The following is a 20,566-nucleotide window of genomic DNA, read 5'->3' as shown; positions in this document are numbered from 1 at the left end:
TATTATTAAGCTTGTGACACAAAAATCACCAAAAAAAACCAAAACGTAATGGTTTATGACTGTTTTTGGCTAAATTAAATAAGATAGGCCTATGTTTTATTTATGAAAACCAATCTAACAACCTTCCATGTAGTACCTTCAAAAACTAGTGAATTCTTATCACCAGGCCTTGGATCAAACAGAATAGGCTGTTGCCACGCTGAATTTGGAATTTTAAAGCCAAGTTTGACCAAAAATGACAATTTTACATGTTTTTACCAAAAAGTCGTATTTTGAGCCTAGTCTATCACTGAAAGTTTAAATTTTATATAATTTGGTATCATACGAAAGCTATCAAAATTATCTATCAAATGATGTATATGATGACACGTTATTTTAATTTTGTGATTTTTATTACTTTTGGCTAAACTTAATAATACAGTTCACCCTTAAATTTGAGACCACTTTAGGACCTGAAACTTTGGGGTGGTCTTGGGGTTGGTCTCCAATTAGTGGGCTAGCTTTGTGTTGAAAGGTTGAAGATTGGAAAAGTGGTCTCGAATTAGAGGTGTCTCGGAATAAGATCGGTCTCGAATTGGAGTGTGCACTGTACGTGTTTTATTAAATAAATACGAAAAAAACTAAGCTAACCACCTTTTATGCCGGATACTTTCTCAAAAACTGAACACATACAAAATAAGACACATAAAAATTTCAGACATCATCCATTTTGTATTTCGGAGTTAAAGTAGGTCGTAGGTTATCTCCCGAAAAAAAAAATGAAATTTTACACTTTTTACCCCAAAGTGTTATTTTGAATCTCCTGCCCCTAAGGTGAAGCTCTGTCTCTTATACACATCTAGATGTGTATAAGAGACAGGTCTAATAGTATGCTATGCGTCTTTATGTGTATTGAGTTTTTTTTCGATAAAATAGTATTTAATTATGGTGTGTATGCTATTTTTGGAGTCTAATAGTCAATAATGTACCGGTATTTATGTTTTTGTTAATAATTTCTTACCTTGCTTTTAAGCCAACATTTTTTTGGATCGGAGTCGACCATCTGGCATTCGACAAAGTAGTTTTCGGCAATCCGGCCTTGATGTTCCAAATTATTACTTACCGGGTATCTAATGATTTAGAGGTAAAACATCCTCTGCAGTACACAATCCCTGTATATTTGAGACTAGGTTTCTGGGTCGGAATTTATTTAAAAATAAAAAACTGAATATTGGTAAAACTGACAAAAATCACACTTTTTTACATCATGAAATAGTACAATAATATCATAATAATAGTGCTGCCTGTCATTTTTCTGTTTATTGTTATTGGCATTATAAGCAGTTCGAATCTAGAATTTGATTTAATGGTAAACTGTTACACCCGCCGGACACCCGACTTTCAGCCAGCGGTGGCGCCGAGAAGGGGTCCGACGGAGGGGTCCGAACCAAGGCGACGACGAAGTCTCGGCCGACGGCCCGGAATAAAAAAAATCCTTGTTAGGGTTCATGGGGCGAGTTTTATGGTATAATTTGGTCCTAAATGTGCTTTTAGACTACAATGGGATTGGCAATCAAAATAGCTTTATTTGGATAGGCAAATTATTATTATTTTTTATTTATTTTTGGTCCTCAACCAGTCGTTCGTCGGACGACAGGGGGACTCAGGCCTCTCTGACGGGTGCTGGCGCCACCACTGCTTTCAGGGTCTGAATAAAGATAGCACATAATCTGGCAAGAAAAATACCAAATTTGTTCAAAGCAGGCATACGAACATCATTTACAACATCACATCACGCCTTTTGACTGGACATAGGCCTATATTTGAAAATTACAGTGGCTTATGTCGCGTGCTCACGATGTGTTATTACATAACTTTCGGTACAATTCTAAGCCGCTCTTGTTCTCTTTTTTTTTCTTTTTTTTTTTCTATTCGTTAATCTTCATCCCGTTTCTTCTTGTATACTTAAACAATATTACAATGCTAACATTACGTTTTATTTTTACTATTATTATTTACTATACCATATTTATAAACTTAAATTAATATATTCTTTTATACATTTGATTTTTTGTAACCATTTATAAAAATTTACTATATCATAATTAAATGAAAATTTAAGTATACATTAAAAATGAACATAGTAATCTTTGTATTCATATAAATACTTAAATCAATTATTATTTAATAAAATATAAATATATAATTGATGTAAATTTACATATTGATATAAAGTTAATAAAATTGAACAGAGTAATCCTATACCTATTCATTAATACAATTTTTCAATTTTCAAATCAATATAGCCAGAGTTACTTTCGTCCTAGGCAACCTTTTCTATAAAGGTACACCTCACTTATACATTGGTACCTCTAGATGCCAGGAAATGGCACTCTAAAACTGCAAAAATGCTATTTCAGAACAATATTATTCGTTTCTCCTCGGTTCTCCCCTTTCCCTAGGGGTGGATCCTGAACTTTTTTAAAAAGAGCTCATCTTTTTTTCTTTTTTTCGTAAATTTCTGGCCGAAATGTTAGGGATGACTACCTCAAAAATATAATGCAGCAGGTGTAGTTAATATTTTCATAGGCCTTACTAAAAGCAATTTAGGCATAGTCCTACCATATTGGCTGGCGAATGTTTTGTATTGGGGTGGGAGGCTAAAGCCTGATAATCTCCCTCTATTCATCCCTGCCCCTAAGGTGAAGCTCATCAAGGACCTACGGGTCGAGGGGAGGATTGACACAATATCACCCAGTGCCCCTTTGATCACCTGTCTAAGTGACTTTACATGATGTGTATTTAAAAACTCCTTTTGTCCCAGAATCTGCCACTGGATGTTAGTGAGGTATCACCCTAAAATCCGGCCATTCACACACCAGGTCACATGTATTTCCATGTTGTCAGTACATTGTTTCCAAAAGGTTTTGTTCATTAAATAGATGAAATTATTATATTGAATTTGGGCAGGGGGTGAGGGTGGGTTACGGGTACTGGTAGGGGTAAGGGCATTTGGAAAAAGCTACCTATGTCGGGGTCTGGCAAAGTGACCGCATTTGTATATTAGGGTTATTATTAAAATAGATGTGTATAAGAGACAGGAGCATTGGTTGAGGAGGAAAAAGTTTCTTTTTTGTTTCCTGTTATACATAATATTTTACTTTAAAGAAGTTTACCCTAAAATGTATTTGTCAGTGTAAAACGTCTTTTTTTTCTTTCTCTTTCTGTGCTACAATTCTAATGTATAAACGATATCGTAAGGTCATGAATGGGGATTGGGGCGGAGGGGTAGGGACGTAGAGCATTGAGGAGGACAAGGTGTAACTTGAGGTCTGGCAACACAACTACCAATGTAAACAAATCAGATTCGTTTCCTGTGTACTGTCATAATATAAGTTTGGTCAATACATTCAAGACAGAAATAGTGATGGGAAAGGGATAATTTGTAGGGGTCTTACATCACCTTTACAACCTGATATCAGGTATAATTTACTTTTTTAGTGTGCTAATTTTGTTGTGGAGAAAAGTTGGTTCATGTGCAACATGTTGTGAATTTTCTCTATACATTGTCATATTTAGGCGTCTCTAATGCATTAAGATAAGAACGTAGCAGGTAGTGGTGGTAATTTGTAGGGGTTTTACATCACCTTCCCAACCTGATATAAATTGGATTTAGGGTTTTTTTCTGTGATGTACACCGATAGTACTTTGTAGGAAAAAAGATGGTCCACGTGCTACATGGGTTACATTTTCTCTACACTCACATATAGATTTGCAATATGTATTAAGATAGGAACGTGGCTAGATTGGGTGAAATTGACCAGTTTTGGGGGTTTTTTGAGCGGGTGGAGGTCAGACCCATCCTCGGTTCTTCTTACATACCTTTTCTCAATGTCTTTGATGGCCTAAACAACATTAAGGGTCAAACCCTCTAGGCAAAATGTGGTGAAATCTTATGTTGCTAGTTCTCGGCCATAAACTGTAGTTCTAAATTTAAATTAAATACGAAAAGAGGGCGAAAAACTATTGATTGGAAATTCGCACAACTTAATTTCGCTTGAAACTGCATTCGCTCCTCGAAGCAAAAATTATAGAGCGCCGCCTAGCGGGGCTCTCATACCCTTTTGCTCGAAGTTTTGGGCATGGTGGCATCATTCGCTCGAATCGTCGGGGGAAGAACAAGAAGTAGCACGCACCGATGGAGGACGAATTGTGGTTTTATCCTGCTAAAAAAAAGTAACGGTACGTAAGTACGCCCGTAAAGTAGTTGTTTCTATGAAATTTCTCATAAAAAAAGCCAGAAAGCGTAGCCTGGAATGCTAGCCTAGTTTTATTTTTAGGCTGGCTCTCTTCGCTCTTTGGACTGACCAGGCCCGTTGGCACGGTTGGCACTACAGTACTACAAACAGTCAGGGGGCTATGGTAGGCCTAGGGCCTGGAATTCCGGTCACCGCAGCCCCAAGTCAATAAACTTGGTGTACAGTATTTACGAAATAAATAAATGGCTCTAATGCACTTTAGCACTCCACCCTAACCCTAACCTTAACCAGTGGCGCTTGCCCCCCCCCCCCATTCGAAAACTTCGAAGCAAAAAAAATTAGGCTAGGTTTATGCTTATGCTGTAAAGGTTAACGTGTATTCAGGAATCAAAGAAGCAATATTTTTCAGTGGGCGTGGCCACCGAAAATAAATTCTACACCCCCTCATATTTTGGTCGCGCACCTCCCCACCCACCAGCCACCCCCTCACCCACCAGAAATTAACTCCAAATATTTGAAATTTGGCATTTATCACCATTTCCGAACATCATTTCATTTAATTTTTGTCTCAAACAATTAAAATGTACAGAAACAGAAACGGCAAAGAACAATCACAAAAGTACAAAAAACAGAGACAGGACACTCCAAAAGTAAAATTAATCACTGTCGAGTGGAGGCCCTTAGATTTTCTTTACACTCTCATATAGATGTTTTTGCAATATGTATTAAGATAAAAACGTGACTAGATGGGGTGAAATTGACCGGTTTTGGGGTTTTTTGAGCGGGTGGGGTCAGACCCATCCTCGGTTCTTCTTACATACCTTTTCTCAATGTCTTTGATGGCCTAACCAACATTAGGGGTCAAACCCTCTAGGCAAAATGTGGTGAAATCTTATGTTGCTAGTTCTCGGCCATCATCACCTCATCTGAGGTGTTATAGCTTTAAAATTTATCCCAGACATGGTGGGACTAATGTGGGTAAGTAGAAGGACTCAAAGTGCACTTTTGTGTAAAAATTAGAACCCGCCTTTAAAAATTATAAATGTATACTTTCTTAAATTTGGTCACATGATTATGATACACAAAAAATTGGTATATTATTATGAAAAAAATATCAGCTTTAAATGCCCAGATAATTGTTCTTTAAAGTGATAAATATTTTCATAAATTTTTAAAAGTGAAAATTGGTCGGGTTGACAGGTTTTGGATTACACCATGGGTTTGTCTTGAAAATTGAAAGCACTGTCTCATTATTTAATTTTGGAGTTATTTTTTTTTTTATTGTTTCTTGAAGATTTCTAGGAAAGTGAAAACTGTTTGAAATGGCAGATGCTTCATTAGACTTGGAATGTACTGATGTTACTGAAGGGAACTACTCTGAGGAAAGAGCACAAAAAGTCGCTACCAGCAGAGACGCTGTTGTGAACGGCATAAATGTATCTAATCCTCAAACCCCTGAATTTGATGCTGTTACTGTCTTCACAGATACCTCCTTAGCTCACGATCTCCTATTAGTCTTGCATGAGCACAGGAAACTTGAACAGCTGACAGATGTCACTTTGAATTCTGGAGATCTAAATATTTCATGCCACAGGAGTGTCTTGGCTGCAAGTAGTACCTTCTTTCGAGCAATGTTTCTTGATGATTTACGGGAAAGTCATGAGAAGGTTATCCATCTCCATGATGTTAAACCAGACATGTTGGAGAAGATCATAGATTACTTATATTTGGGCTGTATAGAGATAAGATTGTCATTTGCAGGTGACTTATTAGCAACTGCATGTTTTTTGCAGTACCCAAAACTTGTAGCAGAATGTGAAAGCTTCCTTAAGTTGCATCTAAACCCTTCAAACTGTCTTGGAATTCATGAGCTTGCAGATTTGTACAACCGGCAACACCTCATGGAAGATTCATGGGATTATATTTTAGCAAACTTCATGAATGTTTCGCTTTCAAAAGATTTCCTTTCAATTAAGAAAGAGAAATTAATTCACTTGATATCTGATAAAAGACTTCGTGTTAACAGAGAAGAAATTGTTTTAAATGCTTGTTTAAAATGGGTTGATTTTGAACCATGCAGAACCAAAGATTTTATATCAGTTTTGAAGTGTGTGAAATTAGCATTTGTTGATACAGCAATTTTAAATGATGTTTTAATGTCCAGTGTCCTGTTCATTAATGTAGAAGAATGCAGAGACTTGATCAAGGATTCCTTGAATCTCCAGGAGATGATGGTCAAAGAAAAGCAGATAAGGCAACCAAGGTCTTCAATGCTTCAAGATGTAACTGTTGTCGTTGGTGGTATGACATCTGATAGAAAGTGGCAGAAAGAAGTTATCTTTTATCATGAAGAATGCTGGTATTTTCTGACCAAACTTCCATTTGATCACACTGACTACACTGTCACATCTATTAAGGAGGACATGTATATCATTGGTGGTTTCTGTGAGGACCATGTATGCAACTATGTGTGGAGGTATTCATTTGCCAACAACAAATGGAAACAGATTTGCGGCTTGCAAAATGCTCGTTGTAATCATGCCTCCGTTAGTCTTAATGGCAAGATTTACGTGGTAGCCGGTGAAGACGATGCCAACTCATTAACAAACATTGAACTCTACGATCCAGGATTTGAATCTTGGTCAGTCATTGGGGACATCAATCCAATAAATAGTAACTTAAGTTTAGCTGCCATGCAGAACAAGCTGTATATTGTAGGACCCCTTACTTTCACACGAGTTTGTTCTCTTCAGGTGTTTGATCTTGAAACATTGGAATGTACTGTGATACTAACATCTGGTATGACAAGGTCTATGTTTCCTGTGGTTACTCTGCAACACAATCTGTTTCTTCTTGGCAATTGCAAGATGAAAGAGGTGATGATCTTGGATCCTGATACGATGCAGATGGTTGCGTCAGAACCGATGAGGTACAAACGCAATTGCCCAACTGCAACAATAGTTAATGGAAAGATAGTTGTCACAGGTGGAGAGCTTCAGCAGCATGTCAACAAAGTTGAATCATTTGACCCTTTACTTAATAAGTGGGTAGGTGAGACACCAATGCCCACAGGACTGTGTTTCCATGGTTGTGTTGCAGGTTTAAAGTACATTGGCCCTCCTTTCTCTTGGATAAAATTGAGCACACAATTATAACATTACTTTTTAGGATTTTATGAAAAATATCAGTTATGAAATAACTTTATTTACTGTAGCTTCAAGGATAATATAAGTTCATTGACAAACTTTTATGAACTTGTGTATGAAGTATGTTATTTTTGTTGGTGTTAAATTAAGAAACTTGAGTGTCAAAGTTTGCATTAACACAAACAATATCTACAATAATAATATAATTTATTTCTGCGAAGCCATGGAGGAACAAGGTTCCTATACAAAATTTGACAATTCCAAACATCAAAGAAAAACAAATGAAATAGCAATTAATCACACACCGGGTAGAATTTCCGCAATCGTAAACTTTGTACAATGGTTGATTTAACTATGTTTATAGTATTATCTAGTTATTATTATTATTTTTTATGATTTTTTTAATTAATTTTTTTTAAAAAGGAACTAAGGTTGGCAAAGGATAAACAGCAGTACCAAAAGTGAAAATAATATAAGGAATGAAATTAAAAGATAAATTACAATGCTATTAGGCAATAGTAATAAATATGCTATGTATAACTTAATCTAACATAAATAGTGGGGGGGGGGTTTAGAGGTGGGCGTGGCCGAGCGTCTCTCTAAAGGCTTCAAAAGTGGTCCAGGGGGCAAAGCCCCAAAATTTTAACAATTTAGGACTTTCAAATGCTTATTTAATCAATTTTAGTGTCTACTAATATGTAGATAATAAATATAAATATTTTAGTCAAAGTAATGAAGAGCATGACTACTTAATAGTACTTCGAAAAACAAAACTCCAACTAAATACAGTATACAAACCCTGCATTTTACCAGTAGGCCTAGTAATAAAACAGTTGTTTGACACTAATATGAGGTTTTAGTTGCATGCAAAGTAAAGGACCACAACAATAATATCAGAATAAATGAGGTTTTATAAAAAAATATTACAGTACTTTACTTTGAAATGCAAAGATAGAAGGATTAACGTGGATTTATAAAGTTATAAGGAATATTCAAGATTCAAGCCCAGCCCAGGTCACTTTTTTTTTTATTGTGTGCCATTTTGTTTGCTTTAACACAACTCATATTCAAAAGTCATATTCAAAGTGAATAGGGTTTTGTGTGTAGGCTGTTTCTATCAGATTAGCCAGTTTGTGGGACTGTGGGAAAATGACAAAAAAAAAATCATTAAACAAAATAATTTTGAATTATCTTGTGCATTTTGCAGTAACATACACATTGACTTGAGAATATAAATTATTGAAAATTCTAAAAAAAATAAAGGTATGTTGAATTGAAAAAATATAAATTTAAAAATGATAGAACACTTTCTGGGACTGGAAGTGGTTCCATCATTTTTTGTCGTAAAATTGTTCAATTTGATAATTTTTATATATATTTCCTTTCTGTTTTTCGGAGAGACTTTACATTACAGTATCGATGCTCAAAATCACTTTGAAGTGGTCCCGGGGCCGAAGCTCCGGAAACGAACAATATAAGGGGCTTCAAAAGCTTATTAGATGTATCATTTTGCAGTAACATACAAATCAGGAACTTAGCGTAGAAATTATTGAGTTGAAAAAAATGTGTACCCAGATTTTCATACTGGAGTTATAAAAAAAGTTTCCTATCTTTTTCGCTATAAAATTATAGGGAAACATTTAAAAAATACTGTTACAGTACAATAATTTGTATGTTCCTTTAAAATGAGCAAGTTAATTTCAAGAATAATTTTTTATATTTTTTTCTACTAATATGTAAAAAATCCATTTTTTTTTCTCTCCAAAAATTTGTATTCTCCCAGGCGCCCTGCTGGTGCCCCCTTTCATATCAGTACAATACAAATTAAATACAACTCAAAAGACTTAAAATGGTACTTTTATTGTATAGCAGTACTGTATCATGCAGTGAACCATAAATGATTCTCCCACCAAAATTCTTAGAACTGATGTTTAATAAAGACATCTACAAATATGTGTGTAGACTAGAAAAATTAAATGTCCTTCAATAAAAACATTAATACTGTTTTAAACATTTTCTGAATAAGCTCTTCTTCAAATCTGATTATTGTACAGTATCTTTCCATCATGTTGTGGTCTCCATGTACAACCTATGAATGTGTTTGGCTTAATAACATCCAGATACTGTATATTCTTTATAGATATGAAAGCCAATGCAATTGCTGAATTCATCAATTTAAATGCAACCCCCTCCCAATACATCAGTGGTCATCTTCACCATTTTTATGAAAGTAAAATACATACTCTTTTCTCTGACCCCTCCCTCCACCAAAAGAGTAAAATAATGATTGTTGTTATTTCAAGATCATCATTTTTCGAATTTTCATGAGAAAAAAAAAGAAAAAAAATATGATCCCTTAAACTTGAAACGAACTATGAAATTTCAAATTGTGACATTTTGAACTGTTTAAACTAAATAAAATATAGTAAACGTATATGGAACTTTTACAGTAATCAAATTTCAAACTGAAAAAGAAAATAAAAACTATCCAATGATTGGAAAAAAATCTTTGGAAACAGAGTACAAGCTTTTTATTTGCTTGCATGACGACGCTTCGCTCATGTGTGACTGACCCAGGGGCGGATCCAGAGATGTCCAAAAGTGGGGCCGATCGAGATAACACTACTCTAGGGGATCCTGGGGCATGCCCCCGCGAAATTCTTGTATTCTAGATGCCCGAAAATAATCTCTGAATCGTTTTCGGAGATCAAGATTTTCTTTTTCTGACCTTCCCAAAGGGGGGGGGGGTAAATCCACCCCTGCTAACCTATGTTCTCTGCACAACGTAAATTGCATCCTAGAATTCATGCGACAAGAAATTAATGTTCTCGAATGCACAGATGACTTTTAGTGAGGTCATTACATCGAAAGTTCCCAACTATTGATGAACATGCCACGACCAATCTCAGGACACGGATCAAAATAAGGCTATTTACTATGTCCAACCAAAAATATGGATCAAATTGAGACTATGTGCTTCAGCCGATTACAAGGTATACCATCAAATAAGGCTGTGTGTACTACAGCCAAACACAAACAAGCATCCATAATAGAAGCAATTATAAAATGATGGATTATAAAACAGTGATTTTAAAAAGGTTTGCAGCTATAAATGAAAACATAAAAAAATTAAGATTATGAGAATCTAAAAAACAAGATTACAAATTTTTAACAGTTGAAATACAATCTTATTACTATTGGCATATTAATAGTTAATATGCTAATTGGAAGACAATATAATTATTTTTATACTACAGATACATTGTGACAACAAATATCATGTGTAGATTATAAATATACAAAACTGATTTCAGTTGCTTCAAATTCAAGTAATTATGTTTTGATCCAGATACATGATTGTTTTTGACTTTTAAATCATGCTTTTTTTTCTTGATAAGAATATAGGAAAACAAAATAATCTAAGTTTTGGCACTCTTGAAAATGTTCTTGATTAATTCACTTTCCCATTCCAAGACGGAAAGCTTTACGGAATCCACCAGGTCCAGCCCATTTACCCCTTAAAGCAAGAAAAAAAAGTAAATGTATTAATCTAATATTATAATAATGAATTATGAACTAAGAAATGCCTATAGAACAGCGGTTCTCATACTTTTTGGCCGACCACCCAAATATAAATGTTTATTAAACATTAAAAAACAGATACTGTACTCAACAGATACAAGATTAAATCCTGTAAAATTTTTTAATGATACTTTGAATGCACTCTCTTTACTACAACAAATTTTAGCAGGATATAAAAAAATTCAATTTTATAAAATCTTTGGATCTCTCTAATATAATTCTGGGTCGCGACCAATATTTGAACTCACTGATAAGAATGTTATACATATTGCAGTAATACCAACCCAACAAGGTACTTATACCTCAATGGTGGAGTGAGGCAATTAATAATGTGCCATGCTTAAAACCAATGATATGACCAGGGTTGAAATCCTGAACTACATTCAATCAGTGGTGGCTCTAGCACACATGTTGGCAATGTGCAGCCTGACAGCAGTGTTGTTGTTGACAGCGACAATAAGTTAAAAACACTACATGTAAGGTCCCCTACCATCTTCAGCAAGAAAATCTCTTGCTGTTATGGCCTTGGGCTTGACACTTAACATCAGTAAAAAGTAAAATTTTATTAAAAAAGTGTAGATTTTGCAAGCACCCTGGAAAATGTAAAAGTTTTAGTAAGGCCCTCCGACCCATTTTTGTGCGACCAATTCCTGCTCTAGTATTTCATTCAGGGGGAAGAGAAAGTTCTCCGACAGGGTCAGACAATAGTAACATAATGTTGATGATACCATAGAGGTATTATTGAGAAGGAGATCACTCGAAAAAGCTACGCGCACGCAGCACTCTGCAAATGAACCAAAAACAAAGCTGCCGCAGCGTGTGAAGAACGTTTGCGCGATGCCTTTGAAGTCAAATGTGTTCCCCACCACCAAATGCTCATCAGGCTTAGATTACCAAAAAATTGAACATGGCGAAATAGAGAGCACGCTCTTTTCTCATTGTGCTGCACTACTTACAGTCAATCCCACAATGAAATACATTGATCTTTCAAGAAATACCAAACATAATAATATTAATTAAGGAATGATGGAGGATTATAATAAACTAAGTTATTTTAGGGTTAACGAGGGTTAACTATTTAAAAATTCAATCCAAAATCAGAGTAATTTTCAGTTTTATGCTGCCTTAGCTTTATAGTCGAACCAATCGATCTTTAGACAAAATTATAATGAACACAGAAGTAATTTCAACAGAAATATTTTGCGGAATCCGTTCCTGAAACATACAAATAATAACATACTAAAATTCAGAAAAAAATCCAAACAGGGGAACATTGTTCATTATAAAGATATTTAATGGGTTAAAATCAAACGCTTTATCGCACAACTACTGTGCTGAAGCGTATAAATGCATGTCATTGCCGAGTTGTTGCTAACGGAAAAAATGTGAATTATAGGTTAATACGCCCGCGTGCGATCCAAAGGCAGGGAACACATTGGTTTGTTGCGTCAAAGGGGTCTGTTGCCGAGTGATCTTCTCAATAATACTTCCATGATGATACTTAGGGACAGGTCACAAGAAGGAGGGGATAACCATGTGTTATGAAATGCCTCAACCACCCCCGATACTTACTTGATCAAGCCCTTCCAGTAGAACTCTGGCATCATGTCTTTTTTGAGATAGTACATTGACCTTCTCTGCTTACCCTGGTCAATTGGGAAGGTCTCAAGTGGTTGAGCATTGAAGTCAAACTCAGCTAAGATGCATTTATTATATCCAACAACCAATGGGCAAGAAGTATATCCATCATACTGTATAAATAAATAATACAAATGTTAGTAATCTGGTATAACTGATTATGTACCAGTAACTGATTATGCTACCACTATTTATTTTTTCAACCCCCTCCCCCACCCCAATAAAATATAATGGAATCATTGGAACACAATCTTTTGTATGCCATCAGAACTGTACAATATGTTTATCAAGGTATACAGGTATATATGAAAAAATGAAAGGGTACAATTAAATGTGTGCAAGTGATCTTACTTTATAATTGAAATACCATTGCAGTACCCGCTGCTACCTGTAATTGGGGATCTGTTCTAGTGGTTATGACACCAGGTTAATTATCTGGAGGTTGTGGGTTTGATTTCCACCCGAGTCACAAGTACTTGTGAAGGTACTGAGCATTCAGTATAACACGTCTGGTAGGGCAAAAAAACATCATTCCTATTTAACACTCTGCCCGCCAAACACTGAGATCTCCGTGTTTGGTATCACAACGCTTGACTGCCAAACACAGAGATCTCCAGGTTTCAGGTTTTTTTTACGGAATCTGTTAGATGGGGTAATTACCGACATGTACTAACAATTTGAACACTATATATTCAGTCTGAAGCGTACGTATTTCACTGTTTGTTTGTTTACATTAGCATAGAGCGGTACTGATTTACTTTCATGAATCGCGATTATCTCAGCTTTGTTGTGCGAAATTATGTAAATCTCTAAAAGTGAGTTATTTTCATTTTTATGTTACGGGTCGCAGACTGTAATTAAAATAAAGTGTTTGGTACCATTGTAACGCTAAAAAGTTTGTAGTTCTTGTAGTATTCACTACATGTCAATCTGATCACATACGCACTCTCTACAAGCTTCGGCAAAGTGTTAAAATTTTCTGGCGGTGGCTAGTACTACTTTTTCAAACCCCTGGTGGTCAGAGTGTTAAAACACCAAAATTACAAAGAAATATTTTTACACACAAATGTGCCCATGTAGTTCAACTAAATATAATCTGAGCACAAATTCATGCTCTGAGCATATACATTCCGCTAACAGTATCAAACTGCCACATTGCATTAAAAAAAACATACCTGCATCAGTTAAAAAATGTTTTAAGCTTGTTTGAGGCTAGAGTTTGTGGCTGAGGAACATGGAGATTGATCTATGTGTATACCTACTCCTTGTACTGTGTGAAACATGAGTTGGAAAGGTAGCAATAGTTGAACTTACTAATTTTTGCGGTTCTTTGCCACTTAAGACAGCTTCTATTGTCTTCTTCAGCACACCGGATTGAGCAGCTATGAAGAAATCAAGTTTTCAAACTACTAATTTAGAAATATTAGTATAACGAATACTGATTCACAAAGCTATTTGAGCAGCAATTTCAGCAGTTTCAGTTACCAACAATGGAAATGTCATTGAAGTATATACAGTAAAACGTCTATTTTACATGGTACCAAGGGGTGTTCCTAAATTGAAAAATTTGTAAACTAGATCGGGTGTCAGTTTCCAATACCTAGGCCTAGCATCCCCTGCCATTGAGCGCCAATACACTGACGGTGGCCAGACGAACCGACAGTGCAGCAGCGTGGTCTACCGCGGTAGAGCCTAGCTGAATTTACCTTTGATAAAAACCAAATTATTTTAATCGCTGGCATGCTTTCACTTGAAAAAAATATTATTTTAACTCTTATTCAAACATCTGTATGTTTAATGGCCCTTTCTATCGTGTTTATTCTACTTGTTAGATCGCCGACGTCAATAAGTTGCTGACCCCAACACTCTTGTTTGTCATAGTAAACATGTGCGCTCAATCCGATGATGCTTGCGTTGGTAGTTCATTGTTCAGTATAGGTCTATTACATTAATATAGTGATTATTATACCAGAAATAAAACAAAAGATTTGAACTATTAATAAATAAATACAAGAAACTTGATTTTATTAGGAAAAATATACATTATCACTTTGTAAAACGTGTGCAACCGGACTTTACTGTACATGATATGAGATACACACTGTAATGCCAACACAAACAATCAGAAATCAAAATCTGAAGCCCTGTGCCAGACTATCAAATTTTAATTGACAAAAGTTGTTCGTATTCATTATCGTTATTATTATTATTATTATTATTATAATATGTGCATACAAGAGTTTTTTGTCAAGAAAATTTGCTAGGGTGGTAAAGGTAAAGGTAGTCGAACCTATACAGGTCCGGAGTGCCCATCCCTCTTTCGTAAGCATTGGGGCAAGAATGTGCAATGCTTTGAGGGGATCGCCACTCCTCACAGCGAGTCTGATTACCTTCCCAGAATATTATGCCGGTACCCATTTATACTCCTGGGTAGAGAGAGAGAGAGAGAGACAAATGCAAGTGTCTTGCCCAAGGACAAAAGATATCTGCACTGAGAGACAGTGTGGACAAAGCCTTAAACTTACCAACAGCTGCTGCGGTCTTTGCAGTTGGTATATCTGTGCAATCACCTATTCCAAAGACATTTGGGTATTTGGTGTGCTGACCAGTCTCCTTGTGTACAGATAGGAAGCCATTCTCTGCTGCAATCGGACTGTTTTTCAGTATTTCAGGAGGGCTCATTGGCGGAGTCACATGAAGGAAATCATACTGTTTGAGAATTGAAGTAACATTATTTACGTGCATTATTTTTTATTAATAAATTATTAACAGTAGTAGTAGTACATATTAACATCATCATTATCAATAATATTAATAACAATAAAATAATAATAATAATAGTAAAAATAATTATAGTACTATGTATGAGTTTACTCTTTCACAATTCACTTTTTTAAACTGCTAGTAAATTTTGCTGTGAATTTTGATGTTTTGTTTTTATGAGTAAATATACCTTGATATATTAATATACAGTATATAATCCTAATTATCATCATCATCTCATCTATACCAGAGATAATCTTTTTTTGATAAAAAATCTTCTTCTGGGACAGATTTGAGCAATAAGAATGCACAATAACAACTGGTAAATAACAAGTATTAAGCAATTGGCTCCATAAAGCACTTCTATCGCCATTTGCTGCATGGCAGGGGAGGGGGATGCGGACCCTTCCTCCAGCTTATGCCCATGCGATTACTTACATTGAAGTTGACAGTATCTTGGTTTTCTGAGTCAAGTTTTACAAACACTGCTTCTTTTTTCTCATGGTTCACTTCAACTAGATTGTGTCTAAAATTAACATCAATATTTCGCTTTTCCACAATTTTCAACAGCTCATTTGCATATTTCTGCACACCAAAGATTACAGGAAGAGATGAGTTGTAGATAATATTTATCTTGTCCCGCTTTCCATGCTACAAAAAAAAATTTGCAAAATATATTTTTTCACTCAAGCATAATCTAAATGTCCATTGTATTTGTATGTGTATCTGTCCCAGGTCTGTCAGTCTGTTCCCAGGTCTGAGTATCTGCCCTAGAGTACCTGAATAGGTCAAAGGGTGATTCTATACCAATTAGGTCTGTATATCTATCCCAGAGTCTGTGTGTACTAAGATCTCTCTATCTGTCCCAGGGTCTGTAATTCAGCCCTTCATACCTTTGAGAAGTAATGCTCAGCCAAGTACATTATCTTCTGTGGAGCGCCAGCACATTTAATGGGCGTATTTGGAAATGTAAAGATGGCGTTGCCAGCTTCAAGCTTCTGAATGGCTGGGAAAGTCTTCAGTACGGTGTCAGCTGAGTAGTTGGAGCATACCATTGGGTCATTATCAAGTGCTTCCTGTAATCCTTTGACCTGAAATGCAAATGTAACAATTATGCATTCCTAAAATTTATACAGGGTATGTTAATCTTTTGTTAAAGTTGTTGATGTCATAGTAATTCTGGTCATTTTCGATTCGAACATCAAACTACAGTACTAAGCTAAGCTAAGAGACTATTAAACTTTAATACAAAGACTGCAGCATTCTTTTATTCATGGAGGAGTAATATGTTTAAATATTTCTTATTCTGAATAATACAATTCACAACAAATAATTTTTGAACAATGTGTCAAATATGTCTCATATAGAATTAAAAATGGTACATTAATGTTATATTAAGTTTTATAATTATTGTACACCAATGTTTGGGGGAGATTAAATAAATTTCCCAGTGATCCACAACTTCCAAAGAGGGTGACCAATGACAAAAAAATAATTAATATTCCACTAACTTGTTCGAAACGCAACTGTAAACCCATTGCAACAACCAGTATGTCATATTTTAACTGCTTTCCATCTTTTGTTAGAACTGTGTTGTTATCAGGATCAAATCCAACAGCTGAATCTTGTATCCATGTTGCTTTGGATGGGAAAACGTCCTTAGTCATCCGAGCAGACTGTCCAAAGGTCTTTAGACCACCACCTTTCTTATTCTGAATAATACAATTCACAACAAATAATTTTTGAACAATGTGTCAAATATGTCTCATATAGAATTAAAAATGGTACATTAATGTTATATTAAGTTTTATAATTATTGTACACCAATGTTTGGGGGAGATTAAATAAATTTCCCAGTGATCCACAACTTCCAAAGAGGGTGACCAATGACAAAAAAATAATTAATATTCCACCCACTTGTTCAAAACGCAACTGTAAACCCATTGCAACAACCAGTATGTCATATTTTAACTGCTTTCCATCTTTTGTTAGAACTGTGTTGTTATCAGGATCAAATCCAACAGCTGAATCTTGTATCCATGTTGCTTTGGATGGGAAAACGTCCTTAGTCATCCGAGCAGACTGTCCGAAGGTCTTTAGACCACCACCTACCATTGTCCACATTGGCTGATAATAGTGGTTCTACAGTAAAAAAAAAAGTAATCAAGAATGTGATGGGTTACGCATTGCTGAACAAATACTAGAACAGATACAGTAGAACCCCAAATATGGGGACACCTTTCAGGTCCGAAATTTATGTCTCCTTAATAGGGGTGTCCCCTGAATAAGGGTTGGCCATAGTGTTAAAAGGTATATTTTTTTTCTTTTTTTGCAGTCATGTCCCCATAATAGGGGTGTCCCAAAAGGGGGGGGGGGTTCCTCTGCACTTACAACAAAACAAATAATTACTAGTGCTCAAATATATAATACACAAATCACAAAAAAACTATTACAGTATTACACTGTAGCATACTGAGGGATGGGAGGGTGCAGCAGTTTGGTTTATGCTTGCAATATTTACATTGGGGTTCATGTCCCAAAGTGACCAATCACTTGTGTACTCAGACAAGCAACTTTATCTACCTTTTATTGCACCTCCACCCAGGAATATAGGTGGTTACTTGGTAGGATGTTGTTGCAAATTCTGCACACTTTAAATATAGTACAGATATAAAACAAAAAACCAATACAATAATATTTAATATAGTAATATAATAAAAACAATTATTACTATTCAATTATGAACAATCAGACAAGTAAAATATGCAAATAATTCACAATAAGACTGATATTAACAACACAACTAATTGTTCAAAAATGAAATATGCAAATTAGGCTTACATCTGAAGGTTCTACTACTGCCACCTGTGCTTTACCAAACTTTGATCCCAGTATGCTTGCCATGGCCAGACCACCAGCACCCCCTCCAACAACAACAGCACGGTAGTTGTTACTCAGTCTGTCATTGCTGGTGCTGAGGTAACGCACTTGGAGAAGCGTGGCTCCACTGCGAAGGATTCCATGTGACTTGCAAATAATTCGGTATGCCATGTTGATTTTTTTCTGTAATTTAAATTCATTTAATTTTTAAAATACATGCAAAGGTAAAGTAGGCCTTCCACCTGCTTGCTGTATGTTTGATGGTGCATACTCAAGAACATAGGGAAATAAATTGGGTGAGCTCTGAACAGTTCAACCTTTAAAGTATCTGTATGTACTCATAATCAATAATTGTTCAAAATGTTTCTGTAAGTTTGCATGGTACATCTTGTAATCTCTCTTTTTATTATTGTCCAAGCATGTGTGAAACTGAGGTAAATGTCATTGACTGTGCAGGTATGGTGCATCATGACCATATGCACCTCTTGAGAATTTTCTCAATTAAATTAATATATGATGGCATTTCATTTTTATAACTTCTTTCTGATGTGCAGGCCTTACTTTCTAATGAATTCCATGTCATTTTTTCTTTTTTGAGCCCTGCCTAGGCCTAAACCTACAGATAGTCATGGCTAGACTAGGAGGAGGCCCCCACGCCCAGTCTACACTAAAAGTTATCCTAGGCTGTAGCTATGTAGCTAGGCTTTCCACCAACCCAACCAGCCATAATTCTGCTGTACTTTACCACCTAGGCCTAGGCCCTATTTTATTAAAGTAGGCCTCCTGGGCCTCCTAGGCTAGCTAGCTAGGCACTCTACTGAGTCCCAAACTTCTTTCTAGTGTGCAGCAGTATTTGCTCTGTTGCCAAGATGATAATTTACCTAATGGCAAGCAAGCTAAGATGTAACCAAATTAAAACATGAAGTTTACAAAGAACCCTGGCTCAATAATTCAATACTTAAGCCTAGTCCTGCAACAGGCCCCTCGTCGGATATCCGATCTGACTCCTCGCGACTTCCAGCAGAAACCTAGCCGGCCCCAGCTTATAAGATTAATGATTGGCTAATCGCTGTTACGTCATACCATGGAGGATATGCATGGAGAGCATGCGATCCTCCTGGGGATTTTGAGAGGGGATCATGCAGCTACTTTTCTTTAGTATTTATTCTTACCTTTACCAGAGAGTTGTTATAGTAATTGCCTTTACATTATTTCGGATAAAGACCACTAGCCCTCAGGCATTCTTGGTATTTTCAGGTCTTAATAGATTTTGAAGAAGTGGCATAGTCCAGGAAATAAGGGGGAAGGGGAAGGACCTTCAGAGTTAAGGCGAAGGACCTTCAGAGTTAAGGCCTGTTTATACTTCAACGATAACGATAACAAAGCTAAAAAGCAATTGTTCATAGAAAATAAAAGAAATAAGAGTTAAACATTAAAATCGTCGTAGTAGCAACGATTTTATCGTTCCATGATTATGACGTCATCTGATTTGATTTGTTAAAATATTTTGTTATTGCATACACGATAAATCGTTATCGAATCGTCCTAGTGTAAAAACTTCTCTTATTTCTTTTGTTTTCTATATGAACAATCGCTTTTTACCCCTTAGAGGGTCGATATGGTGGGGGCTGAGGTCTAGCAAAATTTTTAATTTTTTAGGGGGAGGCCCTACGCAGCCGGAAATCCCATTCTAAGATTTAAAATTTGAATATAATTTTCTTTTTGTTATTTCATCATTTGGGGAGGGCCCGGGCCGGGAGTCCCCCCACCCCCTGAATCCGCCACGGTTTGAGAGCAAACATTATTCAGTGTTTTTATTTTCCTATGTTCAGTAGTCTATCAAAAATTTTGATAGGCCTAGCGATAAAAATAGCAACTTTGATAAATGAATCAATCTAATTAAAAACATTATGGAAATGTCATTAATTATGTTGCAGGTTAACGTTCATTAATATTATTAAATTTAAAGAATCGTAAATTAATCGAGGTCTCGGAGTAAAATAAATCAATACAAATTGGACATACACATAGTCTAGATGTGAAACGTGCCACTTTCAACGACGTGGTGTATTTTCACAGTACATACATATGTCAACATAGGCCTACTATGTAAAATTTTAGCAAAAGTTAAATAAAAAATTACCAAATTTAAACGTAAAAAAAATAATGTACAGTATGTGCGCTTGTGAGACAGCCCGTATGTTTATGGGACCGCATATTATTCTTTTCTGATTGGTCAGTTGTAAACAAAGGCGTATCTAGGGGGAGTGTGAGGGGGTATATGGGTGTAAAGGAAACTGTCTCTTATACACATCTAGA

General features: G+C 35.8%; 2 protein-coding genes across 4 annotated transcripts; one reads left to right on the top strand and one right to left on the bottom strand.

The window, feature by feature from the left end:
- The first annotated feature begins 4,108 nt into the window (after positions 1–4,108).
- LOC117124176 (kelch-like protein 8) lies at positions 4,109–10,768 on the top strand. Its single transcript, XM_033270327.1, has 2 exons — positions 4,109–4,221; positions 5,533–10,768. The coding sequence occupies exon 2, from the start codon at positions 5,561–5,563 to the stop codon at positions 7,391–7,393; it is 1,833 nt and encodes a 610-aa protein (XP_033126218.1). The 5' UTR covers positions 4,109–4,221; positions 5,533–5,560; the 3' UTR covers positions 7,394–10,768.
- On the bottom strand, positions 9,229–19,289 carry LOC117124177 (sulfide:quinone oxidoreductase, mitochondrial-like). Of its 3 annotated transcripts, none has more exons than XM_033270329.1 (9): positions 19,206–19,289; positions 18,209–18,430; positions 17,285–17,509; positions 16,261–16,458; positions 15,806–16,018; positions 15,130–15,313; positions 13,919–13,986; positions 12,539–12,717; positions 9,229–10,901 (listed from the first exon to the last, which is right to left on the bottom strand). In XM_033270329.1, the coding sequence occupies exons 2-9, from the start codon at positions 18,416–18,418 to the stop codon at positions 10,841–10,843; spliced, it is 1,338 nt and encodes a 445-aa protein (XP_033126220.1). In that variant the 5' UTR covers positions 18,419–18,430; positions 19,206–19,289; the 3' UTR covers positions 9,229–10,840. The 3 variants fall into 3 exon arrangements, with proteins under 3 accessions (XP_033126220.1, XP_033126219.1, XP_033126221.1); XM_033270328.1 differs by having other exon boundaries at positions 19,129–19,278; XM_033270330.1 differs by having other exon boundaries at positions 19,178–19,267.
- Between the last annotated feature and the right edge of the window lie 1,277 nt (positions 19,290–20,566).

The sequence above is a fragment of the Anneissia japonica genome, unplaced genomic scaffold (assembly GCF_011630105.1).
Source record: "Anneissia japonica isolate Jap-2015-1 unplaced genomic scaffold, ASM1163010v1 scaffold502_len386481_cov162, whole genome shotgun sequence".
NCBI lineage: Eukaryota > Metazoa > Echinodermata > Crinoidea > Comatulida > Comatulidae > Anneissia > Anneissia japonica.
Note: the sequence above shows the minus strand (reverse complement) of the source record. Positions and strands in the feature narration are given on the sequence as shown.

Bases quoted from the DNA above. Each gene is read 5' to 3' on its own strand.
- LOC117124177 (XM_033270329.1), bottom strand. From the start codon at position 18,418: ATGGCATACCGAATTATTTGCAAGTCACATGGAATCCTTCGCAGTGGA. The intron at 16,019-16,260 runs GTATGAAGGGCT...TTTTTTTTGTAG, and splicing joins CTGAGCATTACTTCTCAAAG to CATGGAAAGCGGGACAAGAT. The intron at 13,987-15,129 runs GTAAGTTTAAGG...ATTTCTTCATAG, and splicing joins AAAGACCGCAGCAGCTGTTG to CTGCTCAATCCGGTGTGCTG.
- LOC117124176 (XM_033270327.1), top strand. From the start codon at position 5,561: ATGGCAGATGCTTCATTAGACTTGGAATGTACTGATGTTACTGAAGGG.